Source organism: Sparus aurata, chromosome 22 (assembly GCF_900880675.1).
Source record: "Sparus aurata chromosome 22, fSpaAur1.1, whole genome shotgun sequence".
Lineage (NCBI taxonomy): Eukaryota > Metazoa > Chordata > Actinopteri > Spariformes > Sparidae > Sparus > Sparus aurata.
In genome coordinates this window covers 29,591,757-29,617,032 of record NC_044208.1, presented here as the reverse complement: position 1 = coordinate 29,617,032, position 25,276 = coordinate 29,591,757, and the positions used below count along the sequence as shown (strand labels likewise).

The window sequence follows — 25,276 nt, the reverse complement described above, 5'->3', positions numbered from 1 at the left end:
GACTCACAGTTCTGTTTCTGCACATTTACTCAAGTACTTCCAGTTTCCTGTTCTTCATACTTCCTCTCCACCACATTTATTTAGTTACTAGTTACTGTGCAGATTCAGATTACTCAGTGTTGCTGTGTGAGAAGAAGCTGCATCACATCATCAGAGTAAAGCTGAACCCGCTGCAGATGTGTGAGAGCAGGTTGTACAGATGTGAGCTGATGCTGGATCAGAACTTCAGTCAGTGACAATGAGAGGTTCTGGGTGGCCAGTTGTGAGAAAATGGACTCAGCTGAAGCTTAATTAACTCATTATTAAGACAAAAATACAGAAGACATGACCTCAGTAATGATGTTACATGTTACATGTTGATGTGACGTGTTTAAGTTTATGTTATATCATATGATATGATATTATATTATATTACATGATATGATATGATATTACTGATTTAATATACTGTATCAGACTACTGATGATCAGAAGTGTCATTGTGTTCATCAGTATTCATATTGAGGTTCTGTGTTGAAAGTATTCAGATATTTGAGCTTGATGTTATTTACATGATATTCTTTTCAATGCAGTGTTTCTACTCTGAGTACTTATTACCAGAGGCGGGAAGTAGCAGAGTACAAATACTTAGTTACTCTCCTTCAGTAGATGTTTCATGTCTGTGTACTCGAGTATCTGTGTGACTTCTCCTCTCTACATCTGAGCGAGACGAGACAAAGACGTAAAAGCCGTAAGAAGGCGTAAACAGACAGAGAGGGAGACTGGAATGTGGAGAAAAGGCGTGTTAGTGTCTCGTATCTGCAGAGAGTTTCTGATTTTCTCTCTTTGTTGCTGCTCGGGACGCTTTACCAACCCAACATGTGTCTGTTTGACGTCCTGGGAATGAGACTCAACAATCAACTGTCTTTGTGGTGCGTTCAGGAACAGCTGGGACAAATCCTACTGATTCTACCTTTAACTTTAATAGTCTTTGAATTCTATTAATATGACGTGAGCTTCAGTTAGCTTTGAGCACAAATGTCCTTCAGAGGGAGACTTTTTACTCTGATACTCTGAGTACATGTCAGAGCCTGTAATCTATTACTTTACTGGAGTACAGAAGCTGAATCAGTACTTCTACTGTCTGAAGGTCTCCTGGAGGAAACAATGTGAGGACTTTTGCCTCCTCTGCTGTGTTAAAAAGAAGATGAAGTGTATATAAGCCAGTCGCTGTCTGCAGGTGTGTTCAGGTCTCCTGCAGCTCTCAGTGTTTAATCTCCTGATATCGTCTGTAGGATTCCTCGGTCGTCTCGTCTCGGCGCTCTCAGCAGGACTCTGAGCGTCGACTGTGATCGTGAAGCTGAATTGAACTGTTTTCAGTCGTTTGCTGAGGAGCAGCTCAGAGATGAAACCTAACGCACATTTGTCTCCTGTGAGGAGAAACTGGAGGGCGACTGATGAGGAGGAGATGTTCATTCACAGCGGTGCAGCAGACACACATGAAGCAAACGAGTGTGTAATGAGTGTGTGATTTACCGGAGCTCCACATGTTCTGTGCTGCATTATTAAGCTGATTTGCGGCGCAGCTTTGATTCGTATTAGATGAAGTCCATGCAGAGCGTCAGGTCCAGGAGCCGACAGCAGGCAGACTGAGGTCTGAGATGGATTTAGGTATTTATTAACAGAACTACTGATAACAGACGCGACACAGAATAAACCTCGTGCTGCTCAATCAAATATTAAACCAATCCAAACATCAGTGTTGGCAGACGGCAGCGCAGGAATCTCCTCTCAGTGTTTGTACTCCGGCAGAGATACACAACAACACGCTCTGTACATCTTCTCATCCTTCACGCTTGTTTTGACGAGCATCAGTTTGACTTCTGGTCTGCAGACACTTCCAGCTGCTTCTGTGGTGATCAGACGAGGATTTAAATCCAAACCTCCATGTTTTCTAACGTCACGAGCAGGTTTGGTGCCTGAACCTGAATCAGAGCGCCGTGACGACAGAGAAACAGAAAATACTACTCAAAACATTTAGCAGGTATTCTGGTGGCTGGGTTGCTGCAGTGTGTGTGTGTGTGTGTGTGTGTGTGTGTTCCATCATACTGTGTTTATTAGAGAGCAGAGATGATGACGAGCAACAATAGATGATGACAGAATGATGAAACTGAAAAAACACCACAGAGGAGAAATTGAATCAGAGAAACAAAGCAGAATGTGTTTTAAATGAAATTCAGTGTCAGCGGCTCGACTCTGCTGATCTCTGCGGTGTGTCAGCAGCTTCAGTCTGAACGAGGCTGACTGAATATATGAATGACAGGAGGAGGAGGAGAGCAGCGATCTTCCCTCCGTCAGGTGGAGCAGCAGGTGGAGCAGCAGGTGGAGCAGCGCTGGTCCAGGATCAGTGGAGGCTGATATTAGTGTTGTATTTCAGGCAGTGTGATCTAAAGTGTGACAGGACAGGAAGGACGACCATGATGGATGATTCTGCACCAGATAATGTCCAACAGAAGCAACAACGCCTTAATGCTGCAGCAGGAAGAGTGTGTGTGTGTGTGTGTGTGTGTGTGTGTGTGTGTGTGTGTGTGTGTGGAGGTGGAGAGTCATTAATCATCAGCGTAATATGATCTCAAACTTAATTGTCTTAGTTTTCTAAACTCAATCACTAAATATGAAATCAAAATGTCCCGTCTGTATGAAACATCTGACTGGATTACATTTTGGTTTGAACTTTTCCTTTAAATGTGATTAAATGTGTTTTTGTGTTCATTAATTCTTTTCTTGTCCATCATGTGGTGTGTGTCAGCTGAGATTCTCTGACTGTATGATGAACATGAGACAGTGTTTACATCTTTGTGTTGGATTATGAGACAAACCGAATCAGCTGATGTGTTTAAACTTCACATCACTGTGAAGGTGAAGTTCTGTTCATCAGTAAATCCTGACAGAATCACAGGATCAGATCTGATGTGGCCACACTACGGACCGACACCGGCTGTAGGTCTCTGCTGTCCGTCGTCATCAGGTGAAGCCGACCCGGCACTTTAAACCAGAACCGCTTTTTAATTTATGGCAGCAGCGTCGTGGAGGCTGACTCAGGATCTGCAGATTGAAACAACTCCCCGGCTCACACTCGACCAACACTTCAGATGCACAGAGGTCTATAATGTGTGACCAGTGGAGAGGAGCTGATCCTTCCTCAGCAGTAAGACACTCTGATGATGCATGAAACGATCCTGTAATTAGCAATTAACAGCTTAATTCTGTATGAAACATGAAGCAGTCGCTCCGACACGCCTCGTCGATACAAGCAGCGAGCTCTGAGGAAGACTTAGACACCAAGGTCAGCTCCGTCTCTGCAGCGGAGGAAAAGGCCAGAGTCTGGTTGAGTTCTGGACGTAAACCGGAGCTGACAGTCAGATCCGCCTCAGGCTGCTGAGGTGGAATCTGATTGGTCCACACTGTTGGTAAACCAGATACACCAGTAAACATCCAATAACACACAGATAACACTGCAGCATTTGATGTCCAAAAGTATGTGGACACCTGATCAGTGCAGTCGTGTGTGATTGTGGCACCGTGTTGCTCTCAAACGTGTTCGGCATTACAGTAATATATTACTTCTAGGTTCTGTATCGTAGGCAACTGGACCCGATTCAGTTTGTTAAAGACGTTTTACCTCTCGTCCAAGAGGCTGCTTCGGTTCTGACTAACTGGAGGGAAGTTGACGGCTTTTAAACCATGTGTGGGAATGCCCTTACATGATGTGGGAGTGTCCTTACATGATGCGGGAGTGTCCTTACGTGATGTGAGAATGTACTTAGTATCGGTGTGTCCAAGCATAGTATGGAAATTCCTAACGTGCTGTGGGAGTGTCCTTACATGATGCGGGAGTGTCCTTACGTGATGTGAGAATGTACTTAGTATCGGTGTGTCCAAGCATAGTATGGAAATTCCTAACGTGCTGTGGGAGTGTCCTTACATGATGCGGGAGTGTCCTTACGTGATGTGAGAATGTACTTAGTATCGGCATGTCCAAGCATAGTATGGAAATGTCCTAACGTGATGCGGGAGTGTCCTTACGTGATGCGGGAGTGTCCTTACATGATGCGGGAGTGTCCTTACGTGATGTGAGAATGTACTTAGTATCGGTGTGTCCAAGCATAATATGGAAATGTCCTAACGTGATGCGGGAGTGTCCTTACGTGATGCGGGAGTGTCCTAACGTGATGTGGGAGTGTCCTTACGTGATGCGGGAGTGTCCTTACGTGATGCGGGAGTGTCCTAACGTGATGCGGGAGTGTCCTTACGTGATGCGGGAGTGTCCTTACGTGATGCGGGAGTGTCCCTTACATGATGCGGGAGTGTCCTTTCGTAGTGTGGGAGTGTCCTTACAGGGCCGTTAAGGACTCTGAGTTTAAGAGTCATTAGGGCCACTTGTGGGTTGTTGGTCCAACCGGTCTTCATGTGGGTCTCTAAGGCAGGTGAGTCCAGGTGTGAATGGTTGTTCAGCTGTCTGGGGAGAGATCTCAGTGCTGCACCTACAGGTGGGTGATCAGTGATGTCTCAGGCCACCTCCTCTGTTCAAAGACAGTCGTAATAAATTATCACATTACTTTTGAGTTACTTTCAACAAAAGAGAGTTAAAGCAGAGTGACTTCCTCTGGAGTCAGTTGTCCGTCAGCTGGTCTGTGTCGTGTGTCAACGTGCAGCTTTTTGTCTGAATTTATCGTGTTTGTGCTTCAAACTAAACCTGGTCGTGATCACAGTCACATCAGATTACAGCAGGTCGGATCACTCACCACTTAGCACTCGGGTTCATCTTCCTATTGTGCTGATAATGTGTGTGGACGGTGATTTCAAGAACTGTATTCTGCAGTTTTCAGTCGGCGGTCTCAGCCGGACTCAGTCATGTTGGAACAGTACGTATGATTGTGTGTTGTAGCATTAAGACAGCAGACGTAGACTGACTGTACTGAATGAGTGCAGACAGTTTCACAGTTACTTCCCTCAACACAGATCTGTCTGTTTAGGTAAATGAAGTTAGGTAACATCAGGACTCGAGTCACCCTGAATAAAAGTCTGACTCATCCATTATTCCTAATCGATGCGTCACGCCTGCCGGGAACATGATGACAGCACGAATCTTTCCTGTTTGGTTTTCAACATGTTGAGCGGATCTGATGTCCAGCCCGTGTGTGTTTACAGGTTCAGCCTGTGTGTCCCTGCTGCTGAAGGGACAGAACCATGCAGACGGGTCAGTCAGCGCCACACGGACGGTCCATGACTAAACAGGAAGTCATCTGACACTTAATGTAAAGTGTGTATGTATAATGGGTATGTGCAGCACGCTGTGTGCAGCCCACAGAGTCGCTCTGCGTTTATTCACTGCAGCTGACTGCAGATAAAGATGAGGTGACTGCAGAGGAGCTGGGGGGCGAGAGACTGTTAAAGTAAGGGTGAGGCGGAGAGAGAGAGGGGGGAGAGGGGGGAGAGGAGGGAGAGGAGGTCAGAGCTGAACACTGCTGGTAGCTGTTAGCCTTCAGGTGGATGCTGGGACTGATGAGCTGCAGTCGAGCGGGAGTGGCCTGTGCTCACCGACTGTGCTTCAAACGATATTAAACACAATAAATCTGTCCTCAGAGGATGAACTGTTGACTCTGCTGATCCTCTGACTGTATATTTATTTTGTCTAATTAATCAGTTTATGACTAAATATCCACACAAACTGATTTCTTTCCCATCATCCTCAGCTGCACTTTTTTGTTCAGGCTTTAGAGACGGAGCCTCGTTCAGTCCTACTGAAGCTGCTCAGTGAGCTCGACTTCCCGGTGATGATATATCCAGATCTATCATGTTGTGCCGCCTGCACACTACAGACATCCGGCTAACTCGAACAGACATCAAATAATTAAATCGTGCGGCTCTTCTTGACTTTCCAAATGTTATCGGACCAAATGTCTCAAACTGTGACAGTGAAACGAGTCATTTCACGATTGTAGACAAAAATACACATGACCACACCTGTAATGTCTCCTTCTTTAACTGCAGCATTTTTAACCTCATTTCTCAACCAGATTCAGATTCAGATTTATTTTATTTATTCAGACATTTAAACATTTAACAGATAAAGACATAGATAAACATCAAGTCTGAAGTGGAATAGGCAGAAGCTAAGCTTATTGCGCCTATCCCAGTGTATTTACAAACATAAACAATATAAGCTGCCCTTGTCTTATGCATGCACTCATACATTTTTTATTTTCAGATCGTCCCAAAGAAGAAAAGAAAAAATCTTCTTAATTTTTGCATCCTTAGCATCCATTCTCAACATATTTTTTTATAAATGATATCTTCAAAAGAGTTTTAAATTGAATTAAAGTTTTACAGTCTTTTTGCTCTTGGCCCAATTTACTCCAGACATTAATCCCAACAAAAGAAACACAATGCTGCTTTGCACTTGTTCTCACATATGTTTTTTTAAACATTTCTTCCTTTCGGAAATTATAACCACAGTCTCGTTTTTGGAATAATCCCTGAATATGCACAGGTAACTTGTTATGGCTTATGTGCTGTTTTAAAGTCAACCAAATCCTTTAATTTTAATGCTTTTAGCTTAATGAACCAAATCTCCAGAATAATGTTAGCAAGTATGTTTCTGCAGAACCACAGATGAGATTCAAACTGAACGTTTCTCCATGATGAACTGTCTCTGGTCGCAGCTCTGTGTTCATCCTGTCAGGTTTAAACACAAAACACTGATTGCGGTTTGGATTAAAGTCCCTGTTTTTACAGCCACCATCAGGTTTACTCTCATATAATGATGTAATCAGAGTTTATTTGTTGTAGCAGATCTGGACTGACATTCCTCACATCATGAGTTTTTTGTTGTAGAGATTCAGATGAGCTGCTGAATGTCAGTAAACAAACAGAAAACAGCCTCTTTGTTTAAGCGGAGCAGCTCGACACGTCGCTGCGCTCCAGCATCATCCATCCAGTCACACTTGTTTGGAATTCCAACATCTGGCTTTGAATATCGTCATTCATCACGATGTCTCGTTGATTTATCAGCTAACTGCTCCACACTCGTACACAGCAGCTGTGGTGTTTACACGGAGCGCAGCGAGTCGCCGGCTCGTCCCTGATTCATGTGCAGCGTTGTGATCAGATGAACTGCAGCAGGCAGCACTTTGAATTAAGTGTCTCCCTGCAGACTCTGTGCATCAGGTGTGTAATCACCTGTGGGCTGAGCTCAACCTGCTGACTTTCGGTATTTCCCACAATGTATTAAAGTCCCTGTTGAATGTGTTGCCAGTTGTCAGAAACACAAGAAGAGTCTCAGAAGGAGCCAAAGCAAACACACGTCTCGACTCTTCAGAGCGTTCAGATGTCGTGGACGACTGAACCAGGCTTCAGGGATGAAACAGTCGTCACAGTTTGTCCCTCTGTCCCTCCCGTACCGCTGAGTCTTTATAATAACGTCACAATATTTCCGTCAGTCACTGGAACGTGAGCTGACCTCAGACTAAATGCTCGAGTGTTTCTAGTTCCTGAGCTTTGAGTCCTCAAGTGATGCGCGAGCTGAAAGGCAGCGCTGCGTCTCCTGGTCCCGCCTCTGTCATCGTGCCACTGAATCGCTGTAATATCAGCTTGTTAACGGGAAACTCATTTCCTCAGCACACAGCTGCGGGCTCTGTGTCTGACCCTGATGGCCTCTAATGAGCCCTTAACGAGACTAAAGGCCACTAACGAGCCCATAACGGCTCCTAACTCGCCTGAAGGTCCTTGACGAGCATAACGAGGCTAAATTAGCATAAAGATTGGAGTGGCTCCTGGAGCATGATCGCTTCCTGTCGACTCGATGCACACAAACACGTTTCAGCCGATTCTGTCCACAAACAGCCGAGCAGAGCGCAGCAGGACGGCCGTCTGCCACGACTCTGTGCAGACATGAAGACGCGTCGGCCTCCGAGGTTTAACTTCAGTTTGACTTTCAGACCGACGTCAACCTGTTCTGACGCTCACACAGTGTCAGTACATCTGTTTCCATCCACCTGTATTCATGCACATCTGAACACCTGACCAGACTGTGACAGCAGGAACAGATTCAGTGAGTAAGTAACTGTAACGTCCACTGAAGACACAGAGCAAAATGATGCGTTTCTACAGAGGATCTGTGTTTCCACCCGCTCAGACTCACCAGCTTCAAGCTAACGTTAGCTCAAAGAGGCTCATGACGATATGAATGTTAACAGATGTTAAACGTGGCTCCATCAGTTCGCTTCTCCACCATTCAGTCGTTCGCTTCATTTAACAGAAACCAGATGAACTGAAGAATAATTCAGTCTGATGTTCCGACATGAAAGAAGAGAGAGTCTCATTAGCGTCCATTCTTTCATCATTTATATTCCTTTGGTCCGTAATGATCCACTGATTAAAACAATCAGAGAGGATTTTTAATCTAAACGCATCATGTTGAACATCGTCATGTGAGCAGAACGTCTTCTGACAGGAGACAGAACAGAAGACAAATGATGACAATCAGCCGCTGAGGACTCACCTGGTGTCTGCTGTCCTGAGGGGGGAGGGGTCATCACTTCATCAGGGTCATCAGGTGTGGTGGACATGATGGCGACCCTCCTGCAGCCCAGTCCGACTGCTTCCTCTTCACCTCCATGTTCTGGTTGACGTGGCTACAAACCCCTCCACGCTCTCCTGCTGCTATAATCACTCCTAATTATCTTCATGATGTCACTATGACAACAGATTCTGCTGATTCTCTGTCAATGTGGTCAGTGTGCGACACGCTCTGATGGAACCTGTCTGCTGTCGTCTGGATGGAGCAGCTCTGTGGACACCAGCACCTCATCAGAAGGCAGCGCCGTCCTCCTGTCCACCGGATCTATTTTAGTTTTTGTGATGTCTTGTTGAGAGATTGACTGTGACGCCAGCGACATCACTGAGCAGCCAGTGCAGAAAGCAGGGGTCAGAGGTCACGTCATCCTGACAACAGAGGGAACAAAGTATTCCTGCCGGTCGGAGGACGGAGGGTTTGTGTCGCGGAGACGAAGAATCAAACCGAGGTGGAGAGGAAGAAAGGACTTCTCACCAGCTTTGTTGGTGAAATTGATTTTTCTTTCAGCTTCCTGCCACTGAAGCGTTGAACAGCAGGAGTTCTGGAGAGGAAGAAAATATGCACTCTTTGGGGTGAAGTCTCAAAACCATCTGACAAAAAGGTTTTAATAGCAGAGGACGGCTTGTTGTGGTCGGAGGAGAGGACTGAAGGGAGAAGGATTTAGGAAAGGTCATGAAACTGAGAGAGAGGACAGAAGGAGCTGACGAGCGATCGAGGTGTTGCTTCATTCAAAAACTAGATTTTTACGAGTCGGTCCTGTTCAGAGAGCAGCTCAGCTGACCCCAGGATCATCTGAGTATTCATAACAAAGCAGCTCCACCTGGACTCACCTGCGTCTGACTCACCTCCTCCGGCTCACATCAGGCAGGAAATTACAGATTCACCACTCTGACAGTGTTGTCTGCATTCAGAGCTGCAATTATGGACCCGGCGACAAAAACTTCCTTCAACAAAAAGAGGACTATTTTTCACCACATTGGTTGCTATGGTAACATATGTTGATGTCGTGGACGGGGCCGTGCGAGCGCCATGTGCGGCTCATGAAGACGACATAACTTGGACCCCCTGCTGCAGTTTGAGCCGCTCGAGGCCCGACAGTGTTTATTCACCTCCCCCAGAGTCAGTCCTGAAAGGGTTTAAAGGAACAGTTCACCCAGAAATCAACATGTGGTCCTGAACTCCTCACACACGTGCCGATGGAAAGCTGGTTGATTCTATCCATGTAAACCATTTCAAGGTAATCAGCAAGGTGTAAACAACAAGCTAACAGACAAGCTAACAGACAAGCTAACAGACTAGCATGTACAAAGTTTTGCTAACTAACAAATAAAGTCTTCAGAGTCTCAGCAGTGCATCAACATCCAACAAAAACTGACTTGATGTCCCAAATGTCCACTCGATCCAACATGTGCCGTTTTTCCATCACATCTGCCGGCCCGGTTCTACTGGGTTTGACTCGGTGCCTCCGGGGTTTTGCATGTCAACCACAGCTGGTCTACCTGCTTGAAGGTGTGTCTTAAACCAAAGACGCTCTCGTCTTGATCCTCACAGTACTATTGCAGAATCAACACTAACAAAGTGGCTCCACTCACCCCATTACAAACACCTTTCATTTCCTGTAACTTCTTCACAATAAAAGCCCTCCGTTATTTAGTCATTTAACAGCTTTTATTTTGAAGCATTCAGATGTTTGAAAGAACAAACAGGACCAGAGAACGTACTGCGAGCTGAACACACTGACCTCTGAAAACCTCTGGCACAGACATGAGTTCATGTCGTGGAGACCAGTGACCATCTCTCCTGAGCCAATCACACACCAGCCTCCAGATGCTTGATGCATCATGTAGCCAATGAGATTTCATACCCAGTAATATACTTTTTATATCAGTTTTTAAAGCCCTGAGTTAACCCTAAACACAAAACCACTTCCTGATACAGAGCCTGTGATTAATGGACCAGAACCTCCAGCGAGTCGTCAGTGTTTCTCAGACTCTCTGAGCTCTCCAGCAGCGCTGTGGATGAAAAGCTGTGTATGTGCTCAGCAGCTTCCTGCCTCCGGTCCGTGTGGCTGAATGGATGTGAAGCCGTCGCTGCGACCTTTCCCTCGAAAAGGAAGAAAAATACGAAGGTTTAGAAAACAGTGACGCCGCCGTGGATCCAGCAGGTGTGATGAACAGAAAGCTTCCGCTGCAGAAGGTGACGCTTCTGTTCAAGGTCTGCCTTTGTGTTCCTGCTGCATTCATCAGCCTCCAATCATATCACACACACACACACACACACACACACACTCAGGCCTGTATGAAGCGAGGTATTATCCAGCTGATACATGAAGGCACACACTGAATCATAAAGACTAATGTACATCCTCCACGTCTTCCTCATGTATCACTCTGTCTGTAAACTGAACACAGTCAGGATCACAAGAACAACCACATTTCTCTCAATCTGTACATGAGACAGAGTTGAAATATTACGTCTGATATATTAAATCTAAGATCCTGTTTCAGCTGCTCAGTGTCGTCAGTGAATAACGGTGCTGAAGCAGCGATTTGTCAGGATGTGGACCGGTGCAGACGGATGGTACCGACCCTGGAACTGAAGTAAATAATGCAGCTCCCTGTGGGTCGGTCTCAGAAGGTCGTCCTGCAGATTACTGCTGGCTGCTGGCTGCTGTGTTGCTGTTCAAGGCGTTTAGTCTTCATTCTGAAAATAAAAGTCACATTGAAGTTTAGTCTCTTAGTTCCACTCGAGGCAAATACTGCTGCTGCAGCGTACAAGGACATTTCAGATAATCGGGTTCTCTAATTTTAATTAAATCCATTTGTTACACTGTTTCCAGCTCTTCCTGTGTAGATACAAACCCGTCACCAGGAGAAACGACGTATGTATCGATGTAACGATGTATGTTTCTGCAACTGTGGATGTTTTGAAGGTTCAGGTTTTTTTTAGGTTTAGGCACATAAACCATCTGGTTCTGGTCCGGAGAGTTCGTGTTTCCACTCCACAGAGAGAAGCCTCGCTGGGCTCGGTGTCACGCCACCGTCTCCATGTCTTACTGATGAACAAGTCCACCTGAGGGCTAGATGGGACGCCTGAAACATGCAAATGAACACGTTCTAATCTCAGCAGCCGGCTGCTTCACTGAACAACACGACCACAGCTCGCCGAGAGAGAACAGCTCGCTGAGAGAGAACAGCCCGGTGAGAACCGCTCGGTGAGAACCGCTCGGTGAGAACAGCTTGCTGACGTGTACGCTGGAACCAAATGCTGTTTAACTGCGACTCTGTTCATGTCGAGGCATTTCATGACAAACACACAAACTGGACAAAAGACAGTGACAGTGTTGGAAAAGTGTCTGTGTGCTTCAGTACAGAACCAAAGTTCTGAAACGTCTACTGGATCCAGTTCAGTCACTCTGCAATCACAGAGTCCAAAATCGATGATTCTGACCTGTTGATTGACAGCTCATTTGACCAGTGAGGAGCTCCTACGCCCGCCCTGTGGCCTGAAACAGCCAATGAGTGGTCTCCTCAACAGGAGGCCCGCTCTGTGTTCCCGCCCCTCTCTCCTGAGCCAGTCACACACCAGCCTCTGGATGATTGATGCATCATGTAGCCAATGAGAACTCAAACCTGTGGATATATAATTTGAAGCATCATTATATTATTTTTGCTCTGTGAATAATCTGTTTTGCAGCTCAGCTCGTATCTCTGACTGATTAATCTGCACTCAGTTAGTGTGAAGAAGGAAATAAAGACGTATTATGAGTTCTGTCCCGTGTTCCTCTCAGACAGCTGAACAAACATGTGTGTTTTCATCAATAATGTCATTAAATTTGACCTTGAACGATGTCAGACGTTACAGCTCATCACCAGGCTGAGTTTATCATTCAGGCCAGAAAAGGAAATAAATAATTCAGCGTGTTGAAACTATAAAAATCAGACTGTAACCTTTCGGAATGAAGCTGCGCTCCAAATGTTTCAACAACAGCTCTGGATCTGCTTGTTCTGGACTGCCAGAGACGTTTTAAGATAATTTTTCTGTGGTTTGCAGAAATATAAAAATAGTGGATAAACTTCTGTTCGTACAAGCCGTCCAACACCTGTTTCATCACCACCTTACAATCACCTGCATCACCGCCTCAGTCTGGACTTCATGTACCGAACCGCACCGCCGAGGGACAAAGTGTAAAACATACAGCTCCTACCTGACATAAATAATCAATGAACCCACTGCATCAATAAATCACACAGTGAGATCGGCACAGGGAGAGAGATTTACAGGTGAGAGCTGTGTGACAGACGAAGCCGGGCTGATCCGACCTCGCTGTGACCCGGTTCCTCTCTCTGGATCAGACACGGAGGAGAGAGAGAGAGTCGACATGTTGAAGGACGAATAATCAAAGTGTAATCTGACAGAACACGAGTCAGTAAATCCTGATGGAGACACATCAGCTGTTTAACATCCTGTCAGGACTCAAACAGCAGCAGGCTGACGACCAGAAGACCTGAAGATCTCCTCCATCAGACAAGGAGGAAGAGGAGGAGACTGAAGGAGAGGAGGAGGAAGAAAGGAAGGAGGAACCAAGAGGAAACGATAGAGGAGGAGAGAGAACATGAGATGTGAATGTTTGTCAGTTTGATGGAATATAGAATCAAATATAAACGATAGATTAAACTTTACCAGATAATTAATGAGACGATTAAACGAACAGGAGCTGAAGTGTTACTGAAGTGTTAGTGAAGTGTTAATAAAGTGTTAGTGAAGTGTTAGTGAACTGTTGGTGAAGTGTAAGTGAACTGTTAGTGAGCTGTTAGTGAGCTGTTAGTGAAGTGTTAGTGAAGTGTTGGTGAAGTGTTAGTGAAGTGTTAGTGAAGTGTTAGTGAGCTGTTAGTGAAGTGTTAGTGAAGTGTTGGTGAAGTGTTAGTGAAGTGTTAGTGAAGTGTTAGTGAACTGTTCGTGAAGTGTTAGTGAAGTGTTAGTGAAGTGTTGGTGAAGTGTTAGTGAACTGTCAGTGAAGTGTTAGTGAAGTGTCAGTGAAGTGTTAGTGAACTGTCAGTGAACTGTTAGTGAAGTGTTAGTGACGTGTTAGTGAACTGTCAGTGAAGTGTTAGTGAAGTGTCAGTGAAGTGTTAGTGAAGTGTTAGTGAAGTGTTAGTGAACTGTCAGTGAAGTGTTAGTGAAGTGTCAGTGAAGTGTTAGTGAAGTGTTAGTGAAGTGTTAGTGAACTGTTCGTGAAGTGTTAGTGAAGTGTTGGTGAAGTGTTAGTGAAGTGTTAGTGAAGTGTTAGTGAACTGTTCGTGAAGTGTTAGTGAAGTGTTAGTGAAGTGTTAGTGAACTGTTCGTGAAGTGTTAGTGAAGTGTCAGTGAAGTGTTAGTGAAGTGTTAGTGAAGTGTTAGTGAACTGTTCGTGAAGTGTTAGTGAAGTGTTGGTGAAGTGTTAGTGAAGTGTCAGTGAAGTGTTAGTGAAGTGTTAGTGAACTGTCAGTGAAGTGTGAGTGAACTGTTAGTGAACTGTTAGTGAAGTGTGAGTGAAGTGTTAGTGAACTGTCAGTGAAGTGTCAGGGAACTGTTAGTGAAGTGTTAGTGAAGTGTTAGTGAACTGTTCGTGAAGTGTTAGTGAAGTGTTCGTGAAGTGTTAGTGAAGTGTTAGTGAACTGTCAGTGAAGTGTAAGTGAAGTGTGAGTGAAGTGTTGGTGAAGTGTTAGTGAAGTGTTCGTGAAGTGTTAGTGAAGTGTTGGTGAAGTGTTAGTGAAGTGTCAGTGAAGTGTTAGCGAAGTGTTAGTGAACTGTCAGTGAAGTGTAAGTGAAGTGTGAGTGAACTGTCAGTGAAGTGTTAGTGAACTGTTAGTGAACTGTTAGTGAAGTGTGAGTGAAGTGTTAGTGAACTGTCAGTGAAGTGTAAGTGAAGTGTGAGTGAACTGTCAGTGAAGTGTGAGTGAACTGTTAGTGAACTGTTAGTGAAGTGTGAGTGAACTGTTAGTGAACTGTCAGTGAACTCAGAAACTCCTCTGAGTCTGTAAACTCTGTAACGCTGACTCTGACCACACAGTCAGGTTCAGATTATCATGTCATGGAAACACTTCAGCTGCTGAGTTCACATGTTTAAAGCTCGTCTCTCTCTGTGTCCATCAGGTACAAGGCCATCGTGAACCCGATGGACATCCAGACGTCCAGTGCCGTCTTCTGGACGTGTCTGAAGGCTGTCTCTATCTGGCTGCTGTCCGTCCTGCTCGCCGTCCCCGAGGCCATTTTCTCTCAAGTCGTCTCCATGCAGGTAAAACAAACCTGACACTCCTGCAGCTCTCCTACTACACCTGACCACACTGTGAGACACACAGGCTCTTCGTCCTGCTGACAGCTCGTCACCCAGCAGACAAGCTGCTATAAACTGATCCAGAGTCAGATTTATGATGGACAGCTGCGTCCATTTAACTCCACAATCTGTTTTATGATCTTCACTGATGAGATGTTATCGTCCTCTCCTCCTGTCTCTCCTCTCCTCCTGTCTGTCCTCTCTCCTCTTCCATTTCACCTCCTCACTTGTTTCCTTTCTTTCCTCTCTTCTCTCCTGATTTTCACCTCAATTTCTTCCTTCTTCCTCTTTTCATCATTCCTTTCTTCTAAAATCCTTTATTTCTTCTTTTGCTTTTCTTTTTGCTCTCTCTTCCTCTCCATGTCCCCTTAAACCTTTCACCTCTCTCCTTGTTCCACCTCCTTGTTTCCTCTTCCCTTCCCTCATCTCATCTCTTCTCTCCTCTATTGTTCCCTTCTGTCCTTTCCTTGTCTCAAACACTTGTTTCCTCCTTCATTCCTTCCTGTCCCTGTTTCCTCTTCTCTCATTGTCTCGTTACCTCCTCTTTTTCCTTTCTCACCTTGTTACTCTTCTTGTTTCCTCTTCTCTTCTCCATGTCGTCTTCCCTTTATTCATCTCCTCCTCCCTCCCCTCCTCTTTGCTTCGCTTCCATTTTATTTTATTTTATAACTACTTGAACATTTGATCATATATAGTACTTTATGGTTTCTTATTGTTTCTATATCTGCCCTCATATTTTGATTGTATTTGTACTTTTGAATGTGCCTGCTGCTACGACCACCTCATCTCCCCTCAGGATTATTAAAGTTATCTATTTATCCTGCTTCCTTCCTCCTCCTGCTCCTTCCTTTCCTCCTCCACTTCCTCCTCCTTCCACCTCTTCCTTTCTTCCACCTCCTCTTCCCCCTCCCCCTCCTCCTCCTCAGGGTCACAGAGACAACACTAACGTGACCTTCGTGAACTGCGTGCCCTACCCGCTGTCCAATCAGATGCATCCTAAGATCCACTCGGTGATGATCTTCCTGGTTTACTTCCTGGTTCCTCTGGCCATCATCTCGGTCTACTACTACCACATCGCCCGCACGCTCATCAAGAGCGCCCACGACATGCCGGGCGAGCTCAGCGAACACACCAAGAGACAGGTGAGCTGTGAACGCATGGATGGATGAGCTGTTCTTACAGCAGGAGGCTCTGCAGGTCTCAGACCTCCAGCACATCCTGTTCGCTGTGGATCATCAGAGAGAGGAAACAGGAGACGGCTGGAATTAACAGGATCACAGTTACAGTATATAATTGTTGTAATCCTCAGAGATGTTGTGGTAACTCTCCCTCCACCATCGATCACCTGATCCCACCTGCTGCTGCTGCTGCTCTTTAATAATTCAGCCCTCCTCCCTCCGACCTCTCCTCCATCTGTGGAGATCAAGCTGGAGGCCGAGCGTAAAGAGCATCACGTCCCAGTCGATCGGCGTTAAACTGAACTTCCGCGCTGTTCATCGATTGGAAGAAATCACAGAATCCAGACTTGTTGTACTCTGACTTAATCTTTCCTTAATCAAATTGTGCATTTACTAATTTGGGCAGCCAAAATCACATTTAAATGACACAGAACTCACATGTAATTACTCTAACACTAATTTATAGTGGAAATAGCCAGAATACGTGTTGGTTTTAGGCACCAGAACCTCTGGGTTATGGTTAGAAAACCTCTTGGCTTGGATTAAAACCGTGATAAAACTGCCTAATTAACTCATCGTGAAACACGCTTCATTCAAACTGAGGTAAAAATGTCAGAATTCTGACTTTAAAGCTGCTGTTTGTGAGACAGGTTGAGTTTTGAGTCTGGTCTTGTCTATAGCCGGTGTTCTGGGATTGAAGGAGGTTCTGCTGCCATCTCAGAGCAGAGTCAGTTAATGACAAGGTGGGAACGAGACTCAAAAATCTACTTTTCTTACAAATAGTGTCCTCTGTCTTCACACTGACCTTCAAGTTCAGTACCAGGTTGTTGAATCAGGTTAAGCTGATCACCTGAGGTCCCAGTCCAGGTGAACTTTAGGGCCACTAGCTTCACGGCTAACTGAACCTTGGGTGAATTAGCTCACAGTAGCTAGCTACTGTCGAAGTTAGCTAGCAAAGAGCTACAGTTTCAGTTATTTTTGGAGCCACCTTTATTTTTAAACATGATATTTAAATGTTACATGCAGCCGATCCAAGGCGACAAAAATCATTCCTGAGACGTGAATGTGTCGGCGCTGGTCGGTCCGTTCCAGACGTCGATCCAGTGTGTTAAAATAAACCAGTCGTAGTCGTCTCTGTCTCGCCTCCCTCCTCTCTCCGTGTGGAGCCCATTAACAGGAGGTGTCGGCCTAAAAACTCATAAATACTGAAGGTGGGAGTCGTTTCAGGGACGTGAACCCTGAGTGACTCTGCAGCAGGTTGACCCCGACAAACTCCGGGTTAATGGAGAGTCACCGACAAACAAACTGTGAATCAGCTCCTGGCGCTGAGAGCTGAGAGAGGAGGAGGAGGAGGAGCAGGAGGAGGAGGAGGAGGAGGAGGAGGGGGAGGAGGGGGAAGAGGAGGAGGAGGAGGAGGAGGAGGAGGAGGAGGAGGAGGAGGGGGAGGAGGGGGAGGAGAAAAAGGAAACACCCTCTGATGGTCGACCAGCGTGTGAAGCTGTGACGTCAGATTACTCAGTGAATCCAACAGGAAACATTTGCTTCTGTTTCCTGAGTATCAGCTTCACCACATGGCCAAATGTATGTGGACGCTCTCGTCTTCATTCTTTTGTCTGTTCTTTGTTTCAGGCTTTTTGCTGCTTTGGTCAATGTCACTAAATTCCATCGTAGGCAACAATGATTTTACACTTCACTCTTCCAACTTCATGGCATCGGTTGGGCGGTACCGGACGGTCCGCACGGGCCAACGGGCTGTATTTACCTGCACAGTGTGAGCACATTAATCATGAGCTTGGCTTTACATCGCAGACGATTTACTCAAACAGTACAAGTCGGAATAAACACCAACATTTCTAAATCTGTACAGTGTGTGCTCAGCTTCAGAGGACAAATGATCCGTCTTCATCGTAACTGGACGTGGTTTGGTTTTATCAGGAACGTGGTCTGCACAGTCCTGAGGTCAGTCCTGTCAACACGTCTGACTGTGAGTCAGACAGACTGACAGCAGGAGAGTCGAGGCCGTCGTTCATATTAATGAACCTGGTTTTATAGTAGAAACAGCTGAAACGTGTGAGAGCGAGCAGATTCTCTGACAAACACATTGACTTCCTCCGTGTCCTCCTCCGCTCGTCTTGAACCGCCTCGTCACATCTCGCGTCGTCTAATTGATCTCATTACACTTAAATCTGTCTTTGTCTCCCCGCGGAGGGAGCGATGCTATCTGCGCCTTCTTAAATGAGAAAAGCCTCTTCAGACCCGCCCGCCCGTATCTTCACATCGATGCAGGTTCGGAAAGCCAATTGCTAAATTAACTTGCAGACGCCCACATCAATACCAAACACGCCTACCATCCCATCTGAGAGCACAGCCCATTCATTATGTCCCACAGATAAGAAGAGATTAGAGGACACACACACACACACACACATCAGGCCACATTATCCTTCAGAAAAGACTCATTTAATGGGACGGTCACACGTACAAATACTCTTTAACGTACATAAGATACATGGATTTAAGGATCAATAAGTCAGAAGCTGAAGGTGAAGAAACAGAAACTAAAACATTCCTGTGATATCAGTGATAATAGAGAAGGTTTTCTGATATTTTATAACATCAACATGTTTTTAATCAGCTGACAAAAAGTTGGGCATTTTCATCTCATCTTAGTCAGAGAAAATTAATGTTTTAGTCTCATTCTAGTCACTGAAAACTGTGTTAAGATCAGTAAACTGGGACTTTTTCAGTCATCATGTTAAACATTCATCTCATCAGTACCTGATGAAAAACACACTGAATAATAGTTCAGCTTTGCACAGTCTCTGGTTAAGAAACACATCCAGAGACATGGAAAAGAATAAAAAGGTTATTAACAAACATAATTTCCATCCACAGTGTTAATAAACGACCAGATGAAGAGACTTAATGAACAAAATGTTTCATAAAGGAGCTTTAATGTGTCGTCGATGCTGAAGAGGTCAGTGAACATCAACGAGGGTCAAACTCATTTTCATCAGAAGAAGCTGATTCATAATCAATCCTCACACACACACACACTCTCTCCTCTGAGCGCTGAGACAGCAGCTCATCACACACAACGCTGCTCAGAGGTCGTCTTCATCTGAGAGAGGACGAGGCACCAGGAGGAGTCACTATCAGCTGAAACAACACAAACATGTTCACACATCTTATGGTTTTAATATTTAGTCAGCATTCAAAATGTCTTCAGCACACATCAGTTCCCAACGTCAGCGTCTTTTTTATCTCTGTGCCGCACGAAGAGGCAACACGACGTTCAGTTCACGGCTGCACAGCGAGGAACGTTAGCTTAGCTTCTGTCTGCAACACGGACCAGCTGACCTGTCCACATCCTCCGAGCCTCAGAGTCCCATACACACCGACGCCTCTCTGTCTCCGAGGCTTCAACACAGGCTGCACAGATCAGAGCAGCACTCTGATGTCACAGTCAGACTTTTGTTCCCACTGAATCAGGAGAAGCTGTTCAGGTGTTTGAGGATGAACTTGATCTTCATCAGCAGTCGTCGTGGAAAAGTTTTTAAAACTATTTTTCAATTGTGATTATTTAAATCCTTCTCTTTTTCATTGTGATTTCTTGCTGACAGGAACAGCTTTTTGTTCTCAGTATCTGCATGTTTAATTCAGATGATTTTAATGAATCAGATGTGGTGTCAGAGTCTCAGCGGGGTGGATCTTAAAGACATGTGGGGACGGTGATGTCAGTTAAAGCAAAACTCTCACCAACCGAGGCTTCTTCTGTGAATGTATATGAGTCAAAGCTTCATGTAAAAGTATAATAACGATGAAAGAGGAACTTTTAAGATTTACAGTATTTTCGTTTTCAGGTCAAACTCATTTTCAATGGAAGTGCTGCGGGAACTTTTACGATAGCATCAAAATCTCTCTGTTTAAAACAGTAAGAAGTCTCGACACAACATGAAACTTTGCTGGTAGTATCACCAGGGTCTCTACACATGAACACGAGCATTGAGAACATTGTTTGTGTACACAGAGTTACTAAAAAGAAGGTTTTTGAACAACTCACGTTAGCAGTAGCTTGTTCCGCTCGCCGCCGTCCTGCCAGTGGAGAAGTGTCGATCTCAGAATGTGACGTAACCTGGAGGACAGTTAAGGTGGAACTACTGTCTTCCTGCAACAACTATCCACACCAGATCTCACGTGACTTTCCCGGCTTTTTATTTAAGTACTGTTTCTTATATGAGGCTCCTTTTTAAACTTCAAGGTCAATATTGTTTTTCACTAACGACAAAACAACTAATTATTCTGCATTTATATGGAACTAAGCTTTAGGAGCGTTCCACCTTAACTGTCCTCCAGGTTACGTCACATTCTGAGAAAAAATACTGTAAATCTTTCAAATTTCATCATAATTATGCTTTTACATGAAGGTTTGACCCATATACATTCACAGAAAAAAGCCTCGGTTGCATTTTGTGAGAGTTTCACTTTCAGAACAATCAGAGTCACGACTATCTTGCGAACAGTTCGAAGATTTTCTCATTGAAAAGTTTTCTCATCACAGAGAGAAGAGAAAAATAAAGACGTCTGAAACAAGAATTGTCAGAAATCCCTTCAGTGAAATCAGCTGATCTCACTGAACCGCAGATCTTTTGTGGTTTTATTCATATGAATTAAGAGTTTGTTCATTTTTCTAAGTTGATCACAAAGCTGTCGCTCGGAGTCGTTCTCGTCTCTTCACTTCAGCTCGACTCTGATTTAATGTGACAGCTGACTGACGGCTCAGGACAACAGCTGATGTGTTTCTCAGGTGTTTGACAGAAAAACACATTAAAAAAACACTTATTATCATTTTCTGTGAGAATCAATCAGACGGCATCGACCTGGCAGCAGGCCCCGACTGAAGTCAGTTATTGACTTGTGACATTTAAATCAAACGACTTTATTCAGCCCAACAAAGAGCAGGACGCCGCTGAAGACGAGCGGCGAGGAGCTGAGAGAGGAGGCGGGAGGTGGAAGTGATTTTAGATACGAGTCAAACACTTTAAATAATTACTGCTGCTGAATCCATTTACCTTCACCTGCAGCAGACGCTTGTTCCTGAATCATTTTACTAAAATGTTTTTCAGTTAAGCACAAAGATCCTTCATTCAGACAGTCTGGGACTCAACAGCATCATGAAATCACACATTTTCTGTGAGAGTTGAAGGATCCTGATTGTTTGAAGTGGCCAACAAACACAGAGCAGCACCATCGGCCCGGTGGCGGTCTGAGAGGTCCAGCCCTCCCGTCCAGACTGCAGTACGGCTGCAGTCATGTCAAGTGACAGCTGACTGACAGCAGCAGGATTCCATGAAATGATGCACAAGCACCCCGAGTGACAGAACCTGCTGAGATCCTGTGTGGTTTGGCTGCGAGTGCTGCAGACAGCAGGACGGTCAGAGGCGGAGCTGAGGTGGCAGCTACGACTCAGCCGTGACCAACATGTGACCGTCTGCTGCACGCCGACAGGACGACAGCTGAGCAGGAAGCAGCGAGCGACGGGTCGATCTGCAGGAGGGTTTTACAGCAGATCACTAATCACAGACAGAATGAGACTCAGTTACCAGGTCGAGATGTAGGACAAGAAACACAACGATAGATTGAAACACTAAGTGTGCAGTCTGGAATCTAACAGCTTCATTTGAGTTTTGTTCAACAAGCTTCTTCTCACTGATGAGTGGAAACTGTGACGCCTCAGTGGAGCTGCAGAGTCTGAACGGGAGGAAACTGTCAGATTAAACTGTTCTGCAGAGGGAACGGGGCGTCATGTTTCACAGTCCAACTCCTCCAAGGGCAGAAAGTTCATCTTTTTTAAATATAAACGTATAAAACATCTTATCTCACTAGCTGGCTTATTCAAGCCAGCTAGCTCGAGCCACCATGACTTACCTGTTTCTGTGCTTTGAAGGTCGGTGCTGTTGAAATCGACGAACGGCGGAAATACGCGACGCGAAACGAACGAACGCAAACGATTTTATTTGTTAGAGTTTTGTTTGTTTGTTTGGTTGTTTGACCCTCACACACACACACACAGACACACACTTTGTCTCCTACCTGGTGTCGTCTTGTCCTGGACTCGATCCCTCGTCTCCAGGTCACCGGTCGGTGTCTTTAACCACTGGACCATCTTCAGCGCTGATGAACACCACCAACCAGAGAGACAAAGAAGATCAGACTGAAGGAAGAATCAGCACAGAGTCCACCTTCATCAGTCCAGAGAGGAAACTGTGACGGACGACTGTCTGCTCTGAACTCTCTCTGAGTCTGATCCTTTAGTCTGGTTGTTGAGCTGTCCTCAGTGTCAAGAACCTCTCTCCTGTTGTCCAGAACAGTCGAGTGGTCTAGACTCTGAGTTCTGGTCCAGATGACCCGGGTTCAGTTCCAGGTCTTGCCAAAAAACACCATCACTGCTCTTTGTTCAGAATGAATTTGAATCCACAGCGTGTTTGTCACAAACGTGCTGACAATCAGAAACTTTAAACAGAAGAAGAAGAAGAAGAAAGATGATGGAGCTCAGAAAGTTCTGGTAGTTCTGCTGCTTCAGAAGCCAGTTTGTTGTAAGTTGTGGATTTAAATTCATCTCTTCCATAACAATAAACAAAGAGCAGTGATGGTGTTTTTTGGCAAGACCTGGAACTGAACCCGGGTCATCTGGACCAGAACTCAGAGTCTAGACCACTCGACTGTTCTGGACAACAGGACAGAGGTTCTTGACACTGAGGACAGCTCAACAACCAGACTAAAGAGAGAGTTCAGAGTTTCCTCTCTGGACTGATGAAGGTGGACTCTGTGCTGGTTCTTCCTTCAGTCTGATCTTCTTTGTCTCTCTGGTTGTTGGTGTTCATCAGCGCTGAAGATGGTCCAGTGGTTAAAGACGCCGACCGGTGACCTGGAGACGAGGGATCGAGTCCAGGACAAGATGACACGAGCTGAGCTGAAGGACAGTAACAGATGTTTCATATAGTCCAGTATATTTCTTTCTGTTTGTCATCTCACCCTGTTCATAAACCTACACTAAGGTCCAGTCAGTACATATGAACGGGGGAGTGTCGGGACCAGGAGGTGATTGGGTCACAGTGTCCAGATACTTGTGGACGTACAGAGAGCTCGTTGCTTTCAGCGTGGCAGTCAGAAGAAGCTGTTAGATTCCAGACGGGCGAAAACGATCTTTTCTTTCTCCGTCTTCCTCGTCATCGTTTCAAGAATATTTGCGTCCACACGGATCCACTGAAAACGACCGAAAATGCTGTAGTTCATATTCCAGCCTATAGGTGGCGCTTGACATTCACCAAAAACGCAGAAGAAGACACGGAGCATGCACATTAAGCTTGCGCGCTGTAAACAAACAGACAGTAGACGGAGAAACTGAACACACCAAGAAGAAGATGAAAATGGCGAGTGCAAGAAAACCAGAATCGTTCGTGTGGACTGTTAATGAGGTGGAACTGCTGCTGAGACTCACACTCAACTACAAGGAGAGGAAGTTACAAGAAAGGCTCAATATCTTCTGCAGCACGAACACGAGCATGTAGTCCGCCATTGTTGTTGTTGTTGTTATGGGATGTCGTGGGGTTCAGAGGTCGTGGGGCGGGGCGATGGCGTCATCGTTTTGGAAAGTATGTGGATTCGCCGTCCACATGAAAACTGGAGGGCTGCGTTTTCGGATTTCTCCACCCTGAGACCCGTTTTCAAAAAAGCGCGTTTTCAGGATCCGTGTGGACAGTCGGCCAAAACGATGCAATACGTGTGCGTTTTAAAAAAAAAAACATTGTCGTCTGGACGGAGCCTTAGATTGTTTCAGTCTAACGTTGTGTTTTCTTGTCCTACATCTCGACCTGATAACTAAATCTCAGTGTGGAGTGTTTGATCAGTGAGCTGCTGTAAAACCTCCTGCAGATCCACATGTTGCTGCTGCTCCTCAGCTGTCGTCCTGTCGGCGCAGCAGAGCTCTGTGAGTCACTGACATGCAAACAAACAAGCTGTGGATTCAAATTCATGAATTGGTGACCCACGTGGTCTGGTGGCTCCTGTTACCAGCTGTAGACCAGGTTTGGTTACTCTGCTGTCCAGGTTTATCCTGCGAGTGGGGAGTGACTGTGATGGAGTGACTGTCAGCAGCATTTTGAACCGTGAAGACGGCTTGCTAAGTGTTTTCTACCTGCAGTCAGCTGAACGTGTTGAACACTCTGTATGCAGAGTAACAGGATCATGTGATGCATCCTTCTACAGAGCGCAGCTGTAACAAATAAGTACATAAATGTGGACGAGGTGATCAGCAGCCAGCAGGTTCAGGCAGGTTTCAGGTGCTTTGTGGCCAACAGGTTTGTCGACTGTCTCCGGAGAAAACTTAAAAAAGTTCACAGAAATAACTTCTCACTTCACAAAAACACTTTGCTGGATCGGAGTGGTACTTCTGAGGATTCAGGTCCCCTCACAATCTAAAATCTTTTCACAGTGACTGATGATCCTGCAGATCAGAGAGGAGTCTTTACTGGCTGCAGACACTCAGAGACAGACACACGCTCCTCCGGGACGTAACAGACCGGCTCAACAGGCTTCGTCACTTCCCCGCTACACCTGCCAGCTTACATCATCATCAGCCCTGCACCACCCGTGTGTCTCCTCCTCTGAGGAGAGTCCGGTGGCCCTGTTTCATTAACGGCAGTAACATGGAGGAAGGTTTGTCTGAGAGACAGAGAGGCTCAGAGAAAACATGGAGCTGGACATCGTGAAGACAGTGAGCGAGAGAAATAAACCTGCGCTGATGTCATCAACGTGACGAGGTCTGTGATGTGACCCGCGGTGCGTTCACAGACACACAGAACTGTTCTGTTCTGTTCTGTTTAAAGCTGCACTGGATGAGACGTCTGCGTCCCTCCATCAGTTCAACATCCAACATGTCCTGTTGATTTTAAATTGATGAAACATTCAGAGCTTCCTGCTTCAACTCCACGTCAACAAAGACCCAGACTTCAGTTTACTGAGAGACATGCTGCCATCAAACACCTGATACAAGACGGCACACCTCAGCATGGTTTGCATAAAAATCCACAACAATCCTCAAAGAAACACTAACAGAGAAAATGACAAAGAAACTCTCTGACGGCCTGGAAGAGAGAACTCCTT

General features: G+C 45.4%; 2 protein-coding genes across 2 annotated transcripts in view; one reads left to right on the top strand and one right to left on the bottom strand.

Annotated features, from left to right (window-relative positions):
- Nucleotides 1-25,276, bottom strand: part of LOC115574089 (NACHT, LRR and PYD domains-containing protein 14-like) — a 915,401-nt gene that overhangs the window by 764,741 nt on the left and 125,384 nt on the right. The window lies entirely within an intron of this gene.
- nmbr (neuromedin B receptor) overlaps nt 1-25,276 on the top strand; it is a 57,523-nt gene that overhangs the window by 1,303 nt on the left and 30,944 nt on the right. Inside the window, exons 2-3 of the mRNA XM_030405351.1 lie at nt 14,753-14,894; nt 15,860-16,075. Coding sequence (XP_030261211.1) covers nt 14,753-14,894; nt 15,860-16,075 — 358 coding nt within the window. The remainder of the gene's footprint in view (nt 1-14,752; nt 14,895-15,859; nt 16,076-25,276) is intronic.